This window comes from Myotis lucifugus, unplaced genomic scaffold (genome assembly GCF_000147115.1).
Source record: "Myotis lucifugus unplaced genomic scaffold, Myoluc2.0 scaffold_38, whole genome shotgun sequence".
Classification (NCBI taxonomy): Eukaryota; Metazoa; Chordata; class Mammalia; order Chiroptera; family Vespertilionidae; genus Myotis; species Myotis lucifugus.
In genome coordinates, this window is record NW_005871086.1 from 2,931,545 (window position 1) to 2,948,743 (window position 17,199).

The 17,199-nt window shown below is 45.6% G+C and overlaps 1 protein-coding gene across 1 annotated transcript in view; it reads right to left on the reverse strand.

Moving 5' to 3' along the window:
• RYR3 (ryanodine receptor 3) overlaps positions 1-17,199 on the reverse strand; it is a 366,436-nt gene that overhangs the window by 76,632 nt on the left and 272,605 nt on the right. The window contains 11 exon segments of the mRNA XM_023752849.1: positions 1,636-1,717; positions 3,207-3,445; positions 5,227-5,287; positions 5,690-5,739; positions 9,828-9,949; positions 11,045-11,112; positions 11,705-11,820; positions 14,732-14,855; positions 14,965-15,040; positions 16,353-16,415; positions 16,594-16,740. Coding sequence (XP_023608617.1) covers positions 1,636-1,717; positions 3,207-3,445; positions 5,227-5,287; positions 5,690-5,739; positions 9,828-9,949; positions 11,045-11,112; positions 11,705-11,820; positions 14,732-14,855; positions 14,965-15,040; positions 16,353-16,415; positions 16,594-16,740 — 1,148 coding nt within the window.

Below are 17,199 nucleotides of genomic sequence, written 5' to 3' on the forward strand. Positions count from 1 at the left end.
TGACCTTTATTTGACCTTTTTTTCCAAGAGAATAATGTGCAAGCTTTAAGAAAAAATGTACAAAGAAACACATACACATATAGATGCATGTATATACATACATAAAAAATGAAAGAATAAGAAATTGGAAAATATTCACAAATATTTAATGGAAGGAATGAATTAAAGACATCCTCCCTAAGTAAAATTCTTGACCAACTCCCATCAAATGGGAAATTTTAACTTAATTCTTTTGTTGACTTGGTATAATGTGGTTGAAACTTTTGTTTGCCCAGTTCTAAATGACAAACATATCTATATTTTATGTAAAGCAGTAAGGAAAGCTATGCAACTATAAGGAATTAAAATCATAATAAAAATAAAGTAGTCATTAGTTTCTCAAACTCTTACACTACAGAAGCTGTGTGGAAGCTGTGGTTATGAAGACAGACATTTCTTGAACATGTTTTGGTTACTAGGACATGATTTCAAGTCATAGTACTTGAGGTTTTTGTTGTTGTTGTTGTTTGTTTTTTTAATTGATTTCAGAGAGGAAAGGAGAGGGAGAGAGAGATAGAAATATCAATGATAAGAGAGAATCATTGATCGGCTGCCTCCTGCACAGCCCACACTGGGGATTGAGCCCGCAACCCAGGCATGTGCCCTTGACCAGAATCAAACTGGGGAACCTTCAGTCCGCAGGCCGACACTCTATCCAGTGAGCCAAACCGGCTAGGGCTAGTTACTGAGTTTTTGAAAGAACCGGTTTTTTTTTTTGGTCTTTTTTAGAAATTGCAATAAGAATTTATGTAAGTTTTGATATGAAACAAGGATTTATTATTGACTTGATAAAGATACCATAAACTGAGGAGGCACACAGGGCATAGATAACAAGACATGTTTAGATGAAATAATTTCAAGCACAGATCAAATTCCTTCCAGTTTCCTCATTTGAAGAGGGGGAGGGGGGAGGAAAAGAAAGACTTCCAAGGATAAGATTAAGTCCAGAGTTTGGTTAATACTGTGTTTATCCCTTTGATCTTCCACATACATTTAAACAGAATAACACAACACATGGCATCTGATGGTGAAAAGCAGAGGGTCACAAAGGCCTCCACAGCTCCAGGCAGATTAGAGAGCCAAGCTGACACCCACATGCTCTGTCAATCAGCTTGTTCAGATTCAAGATTATTGAAAAGCATTTCTGCTACCAAAGTGTGGCCTCGTTTAAAACTATAGCTAATCTGACAGCCGACAACGGTCAAGGCCCAGGATTGTATCGCATAGAAACTCATTCAACTCTAAGCAACTGCCTCATGTCCCTCGAGTTTCTCAGCCAGCTTAACCACAGGAGCCCTGGAAGCGATTTGGAAGCTGTGGTTATGAAGAAATGGGCATTTTCTGTGACATTTTTTGGTCACTAGCACATGATTTTTACTTGGCTCAATTGCTCCTTCGTCAGCTATCTCCACGAAAGTCATAACATTAAAAGCATCATTCCACTTCTTAACATTGCCATAAACATTTCATAACCCAGGCTCAAATTCACCATCCCATTTCAGCGAGCATTTTGATTTTGCTGGACTGAAAAGATGCTATTGTTAAGTAACGTTTTTCTGAGCCTGAATGTGTTAGCCTCCTGTGTTCACTCATTACCTTTCCACATAGATGTTCTTTCCTGTTCCAAGGGAGTAGAGGCTGCACAGTATGTGGTAGCATGAAATCTGCACGTCACCCACTGGAAAGAACAAAAAGAGCGTCACTGCCTTGCACCATCACAGCTCGCCACCTCCCGCACACGGAAAGGGTCTACCAACAGAAAAACGCGTTGGCATCACCCGAGAGCCAGAGAGATCTTTTTCTTTCTCTCCCTCCTCTTACCACCCTCCTTTCTTATAGCCCCTTTCTACCCAAGTTCTAGTTGCTGAACTGAGAGAGAAAATATTGCTAGGAGACCCTCCTCCACTGAGCCATCCCAGTTCCTCTGTGGGGCTCAGGTTGGGGATCACAAGGAATCATTAGACCACTGAGTCCTTCCATATGGGATTTTTTTTTTAGTAGAAGGAGACACCTTAGTCAAATTTTATCCAGAGGAACATATTGAAATCTGAAGTTTTAATGAGCCTTTTATTCATTTCCTAGGAAGATACAGTGGGGCCTTGACTTACGAGTGTCCCAACTAACGAGTCTTACGAGTGTCCCAACTAACGAGTTTTTTGAGATACCAGCTGTCAGCCCATTTTTTGCTTTGAGTTGACAGAGTAATTTTTCACGAGCTCAGTCTCGGAACGAATTAAACTCGTAAGTCAAGGCCCCACTGTATGTACAATGTCTCTACCTCTTCAGAGTTGGAGCAAAATTCCTCATTTTCACCTGTCCCAAGTTCTCTCAGGGAAGTTTTTCAAAAGGCAATTTAATCAGATTGTGATTTTGCCACGTTTCCTAAGGAAAGGGCAGGTTCCACCTGGGAACTCACAAGTTTATCTGCGGGCTACATGCCCCTGGTAATGTCTGCAACTCATCACAGGGCTGGGACTAACTGACCACAGTGAGAACTAATTCCGTTTTTTATTTTTTAACAAGGAGGTGAGTTATTTCCGCGCCATGCCCGCCAACCCCACGGAAATACTGATTTTCAGTTGCTCGGGGATATGGAAGACCCAGCCTTAGCTACTGACAACTGGTTAAATTAAATTAAATCATGTGCTAGCATTTAAAGCGTGAAGCTGAAGCTTGGTGGCAGAATATTTGCAGGAGAGGTCTGCACATGGTCCTGCATGCAAACTAAAGTAAAACCAGTCGACGATGGTCTTCTGAAGCCCCAGATAAGGAAATGGTAGCAGCTTTCCTTTGCTCCTGGTATTCAATGAATAAATTAGGGCTTCTTAAGAGGAAAATTGGTGTCTGAAAAGCCCTGGGAGCAATCCTGCTGGATTATTCAGATAACCTGTTCAAATTAAGTAGGAACAAAAGGCTGGGAGCTAAACCAGTGGGTGGAAAATTTTGGTCCTGAATAATAGTAGGAAAAGATGAAATACTATATACTCAAATTTGGGGGTTTCTTCTCCTCCAAGAGTTTACTAATTAATTTTTAAATATAAAAAGAAAACGTGTGGAATGATTCTCTCTCTACTCTTCCCTCAAGATCAGCCTCAGAGACTGAGCCACACACACACACACTTCCTGTCTGTGGCCATGTGCATGTGAATCCACAGCATCTGACTCACAGAGTAAATCCACCCCGAACTGGTGCTGAGCCACATGCTCAAAGATGGACGTGAGGATGGGGAGCAGCGCCACCGTGGTGTAGTTAATATTCTGAGAGACGCCTTTAATCTGCGTTCTGGAATGGGTGAACTTCCCGAGCTTCAGGTTTTCTGAAGTCTTCTCTAAGTCTTCCGCAGCATTTTCAAAGAATGCGCGTAACCCGGCCTTCACCAGCTCTGAGCCTGACTTCATGACAGTCCTGTAAGCAAACAACGTTCAAAACCAGAAGCATAACCCGAAGCTTTGGCCAACCCCCTTCCTGAAACTGGTGACCTGCAGTGCAAACTGGGCAGACATTGGACTCCCCAGTCACCCGATGGCACTGGGCCAGGAGAGATGGAGAGGGTAGCTGGCGTCCTGGAAGAACCTGGACCACACAGTCCCTAAGAGTAAGGCCAGCACTGGACCGTGTGCTCAGTTTGAGGGAATTTGTGTTCAGTTCTTCTGGAAACACAGAGGATGATTCAGAATGGAACTGATATTGGTCACCTGGTGCTGTATCTGTCAGCAGGCTACCTACTTGTGCAAAAATCTAATTAAAAGGACAGTGAGGGAAGTTTTTTTTTGCAGCTCACTGTGGGATAAGCAAATTTTATAAGGCCTAGTGAGAAATATTCGCTCTCCTATGATGCAGGAGCTGAGAGAGAGAGAGAGAGAGAACAAAGAAATAAGCCCACTGGTGCGTGGATTTCTACAGCTTGCAGGATGTCCTCGCTTGGAGGAGGGAAGGGAAAGGACAGCCAGCCCTTTTAAAACAAACAACTTAATTCACTTCAAAAACACATGGGCATGGAGATTAGCTGTGGATATCTGAGGGCCTCCCTCAAAACTATTGTATAAAACTTAGAATTGGAACAAAGCCTACAAATCATATATTATTTTCCACACGTCTGCATCTTATTCATGAGACGATGACAGGCTTGCTACAAGCACAGTTGCTTTTTATCTACTGCATTTCCATGATCACCCAACTAACCAGAAAAATAAAAACAAGGACATAAAGTCAGCGAGGCTTGATCCTATCCTGGAAGTATTCATGAGCTTTCTATCCTCCTCCTGACTTTCCAGTCGCAGGTTTTCTCAGGAGTGATGATCACACTGACCTGCATATTTTTAAAAAGTGGACTCTTCCTCAAGGCATTCCACATTTCTGGGAGAAAAGTTTCCTCACTCATCCCAACTGCAAGGGATTTCAGTCCCCTAGGAGGCTTTGGTCTGATCCTGCAAACATTGTGCTGTCCTAATATCTCCACAATGTATTGTTTCTCTCAAAAATCTAAAAATCCCCTGAGATTTTTTTTTTGTAACCATTCTTTGTGGTGGATTTTCATCTGGCCACTCTGAGGTTGGCGCCTCTCCGCTGCATCGGGGTGTATGTCTTTGACAAGGGCCCTACACGAGTGTGCTAATGAAAGCTCCGGTCAGTCCTTTTCATGGGTTCTTTTTTTATCTCATCAAATATAAAATATTTATATTATCCAACTACATATATTTTTAAGACTTCTTTCCCATTCAGCCATCTTTCCTACCAGACCCTCAGGCCACGGGCTCAAACTCTGTCTACGATCCCGCATTTCCTCGCTGGGCCATTCTGGCTGCGGAGTGCCGCGGCTGCCCTCCCCAGGACGCTTAGGCCTTGCCACCCATCAGCAGCGCTTGCTTTTTTGTGGAGAATTAGGTACAGAGTGGCACTGTGCCACATGATCTATTTTATCTTCTGAAAGATGAACTTCTCAGGAAGAGAAGACAAGAATGGCCAGATGCCCAGCACACGCCACAGTGGTAGCCCTCTGCCACGTGAACTGAGAAATGAGAGTGCTAACACCAGGGTGAGAATCATCTTTTCCCTGTGTCCCCCCACCCCGACCCTCCAGCTCCTGCAGAGCAGTGACACCTCTTCTCGTCAGTACAATCATGCGTGAGAGGAGAGGGTTAGAGGGGGAGTCTTGAGAAGCAATTGGAAAAACTGGGCAGACTTACCTCGTGTCCAGTGTCTGAGCTAAGATGTGAAGGCAGCTCACCATTGTAGTAGAATCGCTCCCTAGAATAAAAAATGTCACCGTGACTTCCTGGACCATTCAACCCATCTTTCAAACACAACCTTCTCAATACACACAAACCACAGCCTGGCATAATTAACCACCGACACACAACATGCCAGGCCTATGGGCAGGGATGATGCGTTTATCTCTGGCCTGACATATTGCTTTAGGATGGATGTTGAAGGCAGAGCTTAAAACATTCATTGGTGTGGAAAATCTGAATTGTTCAAGGGATAGAGAGGTCATTTATCATACTTCAGACTAATTTGCTATGGCAAATTAAGGTGACACTTTGGTCCCCAGGCTCAGGTTGTCTGCAGGAGCCACAAATAAAGCCAAAATGTGAGTTCAGGATAATTACAGGGAGAATTGCACTCGTTAGCAATACCTGTCGCACTCACCGAAGAGGGAAATCCTGTGCCGAACAAGAGCGGCAAGTTTGCAGAACAGGCTGAAGCAGAAAAGAGCATGAGTCGGAGAGGCACAGAGATTCAAGGATTAATTCGTCCCTCCCCCTGCCCCCCATGCTGTAACACAGAGAGCACAGAACGGCACTCTAGCAAGATGCACTGTGTTCTCCTCAAACAAGCCACTGGACCACACCTGGAAAGCACGTGGTTCTCGTAGTCTTGTTGGAGAGTCATGAAAGGCACCTCGCGGGCAGCTCCAACCTTACAGAGAACAAGCCTTCTGGATCAGTTACAGTGTTCTGCAGTGAGCCGGTTGTTGCAAACCACTCCTTGCTATAGAGTACTATAAATAATGTTCATTTGTATGACATTCAGGGATAAACAAGGATTCTGGATGGAAGCATAATTTTTCCATTGTTGCAGTAGATGGCAAACTATTCTGCAGCCTTCACTGGGGTGTGAGCCCTTTGCTGGGAGATGAGCGGGAAGGTGGTGCTGGAAGAATATTAATGGTTCAGGTATGGGCAACACTGTGGAGCCCCAAATGTAAGACATTGCTTTCCTTTGTCGTTTCCCACTCATCAATGGGCCTGTCTGGGTTGCTGTCCTAGCTGGGTCCTCGGAGGCCAGGAAAGTCCATCTGCTCTGCTTTTGTGCTTTCTGTCCCTACTCCATGCTTTCCGCCCATATTGTCTGCCGTGGAAGCCCTGGAGGTCCAGCTGTGCCTACTGTTTTACTTTCCATAGTGCCTAATAGAGAGCTTGGGTAGCTGGAAAAGAGCCCATGAATGTTTCTGATGGGCCCTGATGGACCCCGTGTAGGGGCACTAGGCTGTCATTGACCTGTGTTGTCTGTGCTCTTAGGAGGAGATGCCCCTGAATTCTAGCTGACACTAGCACAACTAGACAACCTGGCTACCCCTTCAGAAAGTAGCCCTTCCCGGGGGAACAGAAAGAGGGAAGGCTGAATGAAAACACTTGGTACTCCAAGGTGAGGCTGAACTGCAGTCTCATTCACAGCTTGTCACGGGCTCTGTGCCCCACCCAGGGTGAAGTCTTTCAGGGGACAGCTCAAACGGAGAAGAAATACTAGTACATCCCGAGTCTGGTGGGGATGAAGATTTGCTCACCTTACAGTGGTTTCCAGTGAACACCCTGGGCCTTTCAGGGATGTCCCCTAGAAATCACAGCCTAAGTCCCTCCTGGTTAGTCATTATTTCTGCAGTGGAAATAAGTTGGAACCCTCAGCCTAGAGCTTAAGAGGACTCAGAATGAGTTCATAGAGAGTTGGCATCCAGCTAGTGTGAAATAAAATCTGGACTGCTTCTTTTTATCTCTTCCCCCAGTGTGTGTCCGTTTGTTCTCTCTCTCTCTCTCTCTCTCTCTCTCTCTCTCTCTCTCTCTCTCTCTCTCTCTCTCTCTCCCCCTCTCCCCCTCTCCCTCTCCCTCTCCCTCTCCCTCTCCCTCTCCCTCTCGATAACTCATAGAGTTGAGGGAGGGGGACAGTCAGGAGAAATGGGAGTTCTGTGGTTCTGCCCTGAACAGCTGGGCTGTGGGTGAAGCCATTTAATGGTGGACAATGTGTTAGTTTTCTCATCTGTAAGTTCAGAGTAGTCACACTGCCCTTAGCTTTTAGAATTAGGGGCTTTCTTATTTCTGGTGAAATAAACACATGCTCTGTATAAATACGAAATAAGACTTTTCTAGATAAAGCAGATGGTTTGCTGTTTGATCCTAATATTAACATGGCTCCTCTTGCTGTGGGACGTGCTTTCTCAGGCCAGCAAGGCCAACTTCCACAGGCTCCTCCTTGTCCCCTAGGGGGCCCATGATTTAAGCAGCAGCATTGTCCTTAGCCCGGAGTTGTGAGAGGCCTGGGTCTCCTCCGAATTTGAAGGTGATAAACTAAAGGGACCCCAGGAGAGAGCCTGGAAAGCCCTAGTGAATAGCATCCAGTGCAGAAGAGGTGGGGCAGGGGTGAAGGATGCAAACAGGAGGGGTTCGGAAACGTGAACAGGTGCAGTGTGCACCACTGCCTCCACAGAGGGTGGCAGGCACGCTGCCGGGTCTGAGAGCTATTTGCAAGGCTGATCAGCTCCAGCCGTGACAAATGGTGCCTGGCTGAACAAATGTTACATTTCCATGAATTAATAATCTAAAAAAATAGAAGAAAACAGACACACCTGCCTTCTGTTGATATATCTGAGTATCTCATTTTTGCCCCTCAATTTCTTAAGTTCTTACAAAGTACATTGGTGCATCCTGAAAATACTTAGAAATCATTGGCCAGCTGTGGATTCCAAGTGTACCCCATTTTGATAGCATGGGTTCCTCCTCTCTTAACAAATGAGTTAAGTAATGGCAGTGCAGGGAAAATGGCACTGGGTCCGGACAGAGAGGACTGGGCCTCCATTTCTGACCTATCTTATTCCCTGTTGCCTTAGGCACTGGCATCAACCTGACCAAACCTCAGTTTCCTCATCTGTAAAGTGGAGATAATATTCTTAGAGTTTAAAGCATTGGGGTAATGATATCCAACTGGGCACACTCTTCCTATGAAAAATCAAGCTCACTGCTTAGCCATGTGTGTTTAATAAATGCTAGCTAAATCTTAAAGTTGAATATCTTCCCAAAGATGCTAATACCTAACAGCTGTGTCTTTTTTTGTTTTTAAACACCTGGGTTTTTATTTAGTACTAGAGGCCCGGTGCATGAAAATTCATGCACTAGAGGGGCGTACCTCAGCCCGGCCTGCCCCCCTCACAGTCCAGGAGCCCTCAGGGGTAGGAGGTGACCCGACGATCAGAGGAAGGTGACACCCCTTCACACCTCTGCTGCTGCCATTGCCAGAAGTGCAAGCCTGGGCTGGCCCTGGTTACCTGAGCCTCTGGTGGTCCTAGGCACCTGGGCAGCTGCCATCCAAGGCTTGCCTGTGCCTTGGGCTGGCCCTGGGCAGCTGGGGGTCTGAAGGGACTGGGGGGTTTCCAGAGGCAGGCATGCAGCACGGCATGGCCTTGCTGTGTGCCTGCTGCCCTGGCGTGGCTGAGGGGACTGGGTGCCACTATCTTGTGGCTGTGGGTGCCGCCATCTTTGAGGGTGGGGCAGTCAATTAGCATATTCCCTCCTTATTGGCTGTGGGTGCCACCATCTTTGCGATGGTGTGAGGGTCAATTAGCATATTCCCTTTTTATTAGATAGGATTATGTCCACTGTTCACCATCAGTGGATGCTAGGGAAGGGTTTGATTATCTGCTTTCATTACAGTCTTTAACTCTTTGCCATTCATAAATCAAACCCAGAGAGAACCTGAGGCATGGTGGAATCCATCTCTGAGCCTGATCATAAAGCATCCCTTTTGTTCTTCTCTGTTGAGGCATCCATGTGTTATGCCATATAAAATGTAGAGGAGCTGGTACTTTAAAAAAATACATATATTTATTGATTTCAGAGAGGAAGGGAGAGGGAGAGAGAGATAGAAACATCAGTGATGAGAGAGAATCATTGATCAGCTGCCTCTTGCACGCCCCACACTGGGTATCTAGCCTGCAACCTGGGAATTGAACTGTGACCTCCTGGTTCATGGGTCAACACTCAACCACTGAGCCATGCTGGCTGGGCAAGGGCTGGTTCTTTTGATAAAAAATGTTTCCCTATTAAGAATTTAATTTGAATTATGTTGCTCTAGATTGCAAATCTCAGATCGTCCACACCAGAATTTGTAAGATATGATTCTGTTCCTAAATTTTAAGCTTCAGAAGCCTGATAAGAATGGGATTGAACACAGAATTAATCTGCTTCTTCTCAATGTTGTGTGTTTGCTTTTTCTAAGCTGCAGAATTACCTTCACCTTTTTCTAAATGTTATTTCAGGATAGAAGTTAACCTGATATATAAATTTTCCCCCAGCCCTACTGAAACCCCCAAACAGTGCACTTTTCTATGCTGCCAAGATAATAATACATAGATAAGTATGAATAAAATTACTTTAAAAAACAGGTGATAACCAAAACCTCTGAGCCACCCATCAGGATACAGTTCATTTCTTCAAAAGACTCATTGAGTCTCCAGGAATCTGGAGGTTTATATAAACCACATCGGCACCAGGACCTTCTCTTTCTTGCATAGACTCACCTGGCTACCATTTCTTTCTCCTTATGGGAGGCAAACCCACTGCTGCTAAGGGGCTTCAGCGGGGATGACAGGAAGTAGAGGCGGTGATTGGTGAAGTACTGGTCAACTAGCGGGAGAAGAACCTGGAAAACCCACCAGAAATTAACTTCCAGGAAGCCAGCCAAAGCCCTTCCTTTGGTTCCTTTGAAAAAGTTCATGCTCAGTGAACAAAAGCCTCTGACCTTCCAGGAAACTCTATCCTAGGGGTGGGGAACGTCCGGCCCATGGGTTGCATGCCCTGCCAAGGCACTAGGGGTAAATTAATTAACAGTTTGACCAAATATAGCAGTCTAATTTTTAAGTTGATAATTTTGTATAGACCTGGAATGATGTTATAAATATACAAATGGCCCTTGGCAGAAAAAAGGTTCCCCACCCCTGCACTACCCAGTGAATCTGTTTCTAACACATTTTCCTCCTCTATGCCTGAACTCAGAGGTCCTGGTGTGTGTGAAAGGATAAGACCACAGTGAGCACAGACCGAGTCAACATTGTCAGCGGGCTCCTGTCGGTCACTTGCACTGAGACATGACTTCCTGGGCATGGCATCCAACAGGTACCTGGTCCAGCAATACTAGCCTGGCACATTCTATCACTGCTTCTCAGAACATGGCTGACCCATGGCTTCCCATGCAATTAGTCCTCTGAATGGGGCTGTCTGGCAGAGACTGCTCACTGGCGCCCAGATTCATCCCCCTGTCTTTCTCTTAGTAATAAAACCCCCCATGTTTTAGCTGGGATGAGGTCACCAAACTGGAGAATGCACTATCCAGTCTCCCTTCTAGCTAGGTGAGGCTAAAGTGACTAAGTTCTAGCCATTGGGACAGAGCTTTTAAAAAAGTAACAGCTTTCCCTCCCCTCTCCCTTCCCCCTTTCCCACAGATATGGTACAGATGAGCCTGTTAGGACCACAGGGACACAGACCGCACCGTAAGAGACGGTGGAGCATCAGAGAAGAGCCTGAGACCCTGGGTGATGCGTGGAGCAGAGCAGGCTGGCTGGCTACTCGGACCACCTTCCTGCCTCGGGAATGTTCCACAGGAGAGAAATACGAGAAATGTCTGTCTCATCGGAGCCATTGGAGTTTTGGATATCTTTGTGGGGTCGGCTTAACTTGTACCCTAAACCGTAGGGATCCTAAGAAGAAAGTAATTAGGTAAGCACAGAGAGTCACTTACTTTGGCAAAGAATTTTATCTCCTGGTCATGGGGAGACCTTTCAGTTTTCCCACTGATGACAATGGCTTCTACAAAGACACAAGTAACACCAAGGTGGTCAGAGTTAAAAAACAGAAGCCAGTCACAGCGTTTTAGAAACAGAGCAGCTCTTCTCAAGGCCACGCATGAACAGGCCATTTGACAAAGTATCTTTTATTTTACAAAGGACTTTACAGTTGTGCTGGTTAGTTACTTCCTGTGTCAATTCTCTAAGCTGTTTCACTATCCTTTTCTCCACTTAATTTTTTTTAAATTAAAAATTATTATTTTCCCTTTCTCCACTTTATTGATGAGAAAGGAGCTTCAGAGAGGGTAAGTCATATGCCCATGGTCTCAAAGCAAAACAAAGGGAAAGTTAAAATAGGACAAGTTATATGAAAAGAATGACAAGTGGTTCAATCAAACCCAGCATGGAAACCAAGCATGAAACTGATTTTTTTTAAGTTGGGTGGGGTGGGGGAGGGATCTCTGCCACTGCTTCCTCCCCACATATGCCTAAATGAATCATGAACAGCTACAGCATGAGGGCCTCATTCCTTGATAAAGAAATATCAAATTCTTTGATATGGTATGATATTATGAGAAGCATATATGTTTGTGCCATATTGCAAGGATACTTACCCAAGTGGGCAATAAACTCTTGAGCAGAATCAACATATTTCAGGATCTTCTTCAAAAATTTATAGGCAAACCTCTTTTCCATGGAGGAGGCATCCAGCTCCATATCCTTCATACCTCTAAGGTCGGAAGCGGGTAAACCCCGGGAAGCAACAGAGATAACTACGTGACTTTGGTGCGTCAGCAATCCTGCCTGCACTGACTTCATTTTCCGAATGTGAATCCTTATTCTGGCTCAGTGGCTCCACTCATTTGACTAATTTCCCTTTGCACTTGGAACTGCCTCTCTGAGCACGCGACACCTGGACTACAATAATTTCTGAAAAGATTTTTTTCAAAAATATCTTTATTATTTATTCAACAGATATGGAGCTGAGAATAAGTCAGAGAAGCAAGCAAGAATCCCCACCCTCCTGGAACTTACATGCTAGCTATAGACAGACAAAAAAAATTATAGAAAACAAGATATAAATTATATGGAATGCTTGAAGTTTATAAGTTTTGTGAAAAAAAAGAAAAGAAAAATTAAAGCAGGATGAAGGGGCCCGAGAGTGTCTGAAGTGGGGGAGAGCAGATTGTAGTGTTAAACAGAATAATCAGTGCTGCTCTCCTGGGGTGCAGGATATTGGAGTAAAGGCTTGAGGGAGGTGAGTGAATGTGCTTACGGACATTTGGGGAAAGAGCTTTGCATCATAGGGAGCGGAGATGCAAAGGTCCTGAGGCGGGAGCATGCATGCTGAGTTGAAGGCATATGGCAGAGGCCAGTGTGGATGGCATGGAAGCGAGCAGGCAATCAGGAGGGTGTACGTAGGCAGGGAACTAAATCATTAGGGCCCTGTGCTCCATCCTTTGAATTTTGCTTTTGCTCTGAAATGGGAGGCTATTGAAAGCTTCGAATAGAGGAATGACATGCTATGACTTACACTGTAACAGAGTTACTCTAGTTGCTAGGTTTAAAGTTGACTGTGGGGACAAGGGTTGAAACAGGGAGCCCAGGTAGGAGGCTCTTTCAGCAGTCATGATGACAGCATGGAGGTGGTGAGAAGTGATCAGAGTTCTCGGTGGTGACAGGGACCTCGCCTCCTCACCTATAGGTCCACGTGCCCACCACAGGCTCTGGCCCATGGTAAATGGCCACTAGGACATGTTTCCTCAATTCAATTATCTTTCTTCTTTTCCCTTCTATTTCCTTGATTTTCTCGTTAGTTATAGTAAAGAGGAACTTTTCATTTCTGCAAGCAAGTGATTTATCAGCAAATCACAGTCACATTCTTGGTGTTAAGATTGGGATTAAAATGACGATGGGAGCCTTTCTCACATGCCTCCCTGGAGGCTGTCTCCCACGACCTGCCCTTTCCTGCTCGACAATATGGCAAATACGTTTAGTTATTTTTTTTATGTGAGATATAACTGAGATATTTGTATAGACTTTTAGTTGGTTTTCTGCTATTCAGTAGCAAAATTCTGTAGGAAACAAAAAGAAACAGCAGCTGGCTCAGCAAACATTTCTTTTAGGAGGAATGGCTCTATCAGATAGGAGCACTGGCTTGCTTTTCACTCCACAAAGTGCTCAGCACACAGGGCCCTATGCAGCGCAGCCCACCACTGGCCTTTGACCAGCGGGAAAACAGGTTCTGCTTTTAAGATGTAAGCAGCCAAGATCATTCTCATATAAAACATTCACCTAGATAATTCTGAAAAATCTAAGTTTGAGATAAAATGTCACTGATGCTTACTATTATTGTTATGTAACTTAATTAAATAGTATATAAAACAACAAAATAAAAGTGTCAAGAGAACTGTTGATTCTATGAGAACTAAGTTGCATATTTTGCAAAGACCTGCAATTGCAACCAAATACATACATGTACATATATATTTTTTAATCTTCACCTGAGGATCTGCTTATTGATTTTAGAGAGAGAGAGGAAGGGGCAGGGAGAGGAAGAAAGATAGGGAGAGGAGAGGAGAGGAGAGGAGAGGAGAGGACACGGGAGAGGAGAGAGAGAGAGAGAGAGAGAGAGAGAGAGAGAGAGAAACAATGATTGGTTGCCTCCCATATGTGCCTTGACCACAAGGATAGAACCCACAACCTTTTGGTGTACAGGATGAAACTCTAACCAACTGAGCCACCCAGCCAGGACCAAATACACAGTTTTTAAAGTAGGTATGGGTGAGAAAACTGTAAAAGATAGGGGAGGAAATAAAAACACACACACTTAAGCACCTAGAAGAATACTGCACTTCCATTGTTTAGCATGTGCCTTAAGTCTCGCTGATATAAAGAAAAGCCATGATTGCAAAGCGCTGGGGATGCAGGATGGATGTGGTTTATGACTGCAATCAATGGGGCAGCATACACAGAAAGGCCTGGCCTAGAGCCCAAGACTTGTGAACGATTGCATATTTGCATGTTTTAAGTTACAATGAAATGTTTACGGTGTGTGTGTACAATTTGTCATGACTCTGCTGTAACTGAATTTTTCCCATTTATTAAAGTTTTTTCCCCATTACCACTTACATTCAATGTTATTTTTGCATTAGTTTCAGGTGTATCGCATAGTGCTTAGACAGTCATATACAAAGTGGGTCCCCCGAAATTTCCAGTACCCACTTGACCGCATAGTTATTCCAAAATCATTGACTACAGCCTCTATGCTGCACTTTAGGTCCCCGTGACTATTTTGTAACTACCAATTTGTACTTCTCAATCCCTTCACCTTTTTCACCCAGTTCCCCAAATGCCCTCCTCTCTGGCCACCTTCAGTCTGTTCTTTGTGTATATGAGTCTGTTTCTGTTTTGTTAGTTTATATTGTGCTGTAACTGATTTTTAAAATTAATATTGATTGGTCCTGTTTATGTCAGGAAAGAGGGCTTCATCCTGCAAAATAAAATGTTTTTCTTATTTCAAAAGACACCCACTATCCTTGCTCTGACCCGTTTTGTTGGCAGGTGATTAAATACCCGGAGAGGGAGACCACACCTCCAAGCCCACCCAGCGCGCTAACATCACCTGGAAGACGACTTACCTAGAAACCACGATGCCATTCACTTGGAGGAATTTAAACAGGTCCTGTGCCTTCTCTCGGTCCCTAGACTTCTCCTTGGCAGTCAAGGTGTCATATGGAACCAGAAGAGGGTGACTGCCACCACCTAGGTCAGGAAAGTGAGAGATGACAACATACTTGGCTCTTCCTTAGTGCTTCTGGGGAAGCACACCTGCCCCGGCTCACCGCCGGGGGGTGTTGGGAACCAGGCTCACCTTTGCTCTCCAGCTCCAGCTTCTTCTTCTTGGCCCAGATGTTGTGATAGTTCTCAGCTATGACCTCCACCATCCCCTGTGTCCCACCAGGCAGAGGACCGTCAGAGAGAAAGCAAGACAAGGGGCTCATGCCTGCCAGGCTTTTCAGGCAGCCTGGGGGGCAGAGCTCCACCAAATGCTAACGGTATGTTAGTCTGCTTCGGCACCTCATTAGTTTTACATCTTCCCATACAACAGAAAACAGTTCCGGATTCTGCCCCTCCCTTGTAACTTATTATCCTGGCGGTTTGATGCATTCACGACAGATACACACATTTCCATTTGGAAGTGCATTTTGGTGGCACTTGATCTGCCATAGGACCTAAGATTTGGGAGCTGGAAGTGCGGGTGAAGGAAAAGTCTAGAATCCCTGAAAGCCTTTAGTTTAGCAAACTAAAAATAGCCATGTCTTAGGGAAGACTACTGCAAATTAGATTTCCCAGATAGAATTATCTCTCTAAGGTTCATGAAACAGTGACCTCAAATGTGCACTTCGGAAAGAAACTTTCTCTGAAGCCAAAGGGTAGGTCTGAGGGAGCAATGGCCCCTGACCGGGGCCGGTCATGCCCGGCTGTGTGTGCAGGAGGGCAGGACTGGGTGGAGGCAGCTTAAGGCCTTTAATTTCATCTTCTTGGTGTACGCGCCTAAGTCCTACTTGATTGCCTGTCTGCACCTTCTGGGAACTCAAGTGAATCTGCTATGAGATATGCAAGTGTCTTCATGGTTGGGGGGGGCTACTGGGTCCAGGAAAGCACCCCCACACCCAGGGGTCTTTGCACAGTTTTTTGCCTAGCTGTTATCAGTTCTGTTGTGGGTTTTTTTTTAAAATATATTTTTATTGATTTCAGAGAGGAAGGGAGAGGAGAGAGAGAGATAGAAACATCAATGATGAGAGAGAATCATTGATTGTTTGCCTCCTGCATGCCCCCTACTGGGGATCGAGCCAGCAACCCAGGCATGTGCCCTTTACCGGAATCAAACCCCCCACCCTTCAGTCGACAGGCCGACGCTCTATCCACTGAGCCAAGCCAGCTAAGGCCTGTTGTGGGTTTTGATATAGTAATTTGTTTGTTCTTCCTTTTGTTGAGTGATTACCTGTTAGGATGTTCCTGGTTGAAGTACAAAGCCTCACCTTCTTAGATGATTGCTTACTTCTGCTGAGCCCTTCCCTGTGGCCTCTGCCCAATGTGCCCCTTTCCAAGGTTTGTATTTTAGTGGTGAGATGTTCTAGGCATTGTTTCCCTTCTTCTTATTCTTTAAAACACAACAACCTCTTGGGAGGGCAATATATGCTGCACTTGGGGGCTTTAGGAAGTGAGCTGTGCTGCCCTGGAGGCAGCGACACTGACCTGCAGCTCCCTGGAGAGCGCCACGTTGCAGAGGTCCAGCGGGGCAGGGCTGTAGCTGTTGCCCTAGGGAAGCACAGGCAGAATCACCGGGGTTGCTGTTATTCTCCTTATTCTCACCAGCATCCCAACATCAGCCACCAGAGATGGATCCCAGAGACCCCCAGGGCTCCCGATGGGTGGTCCTGGCCTGGGAACCCCCCAGGAGGGCTTTCCTAGGCGGGCCCAGTGGTGTCCGTCATACCTGGCTGGCCTGGGACATGCTTCGAAGCTTCTCATTTTCCCGTTGTTGAACTAGGGCTTCTGCTTCTTTGGTCCTCTCCACAGTCCAGCCCACAGCCAGCATGGTTTTCAGGGACTCTCTGGCTGGCCAGCGGTAAATTTCCTTCTCCTGGAAGAAAATTTGAGCCGGAGAGCTTTGCAGGGCACGCCCAGCACTCTGCCTGGCGTGTCTCCCTGTGGAAGTGGGTCCCACGATGGAGGGAGTGCTAACTGGTTCCAGCGTCCTCCCGCAGCTCAGAATCCCTCTGCAGCACCCCCTCCCCCCGCCCGAAGCATTCAGTCAGTCTTTCTGGTGTTTTTAAATATAAGACCCCAGTCTCCTGCCCCCAGAGCGATGAACCAGACGTCACCCACAGGCTGGGGATAAAGAGGAGCAAGAACAGAGAGTGGCTTCTCTTGTTCTAGCAGCTGGTTAAGAGGGGACTCGCCAGAGCATCTGCCAAAGCTCTCCTTGGAGCATGGGAAGCAGAGTTTCTGAGACTTAGAATTCTCTTCAAAGCTTCATAGGTGGTCAATATGCACACAAGGTACGCATGCTGCCCTTTACGTGTGACCCCAGGCCTAACGT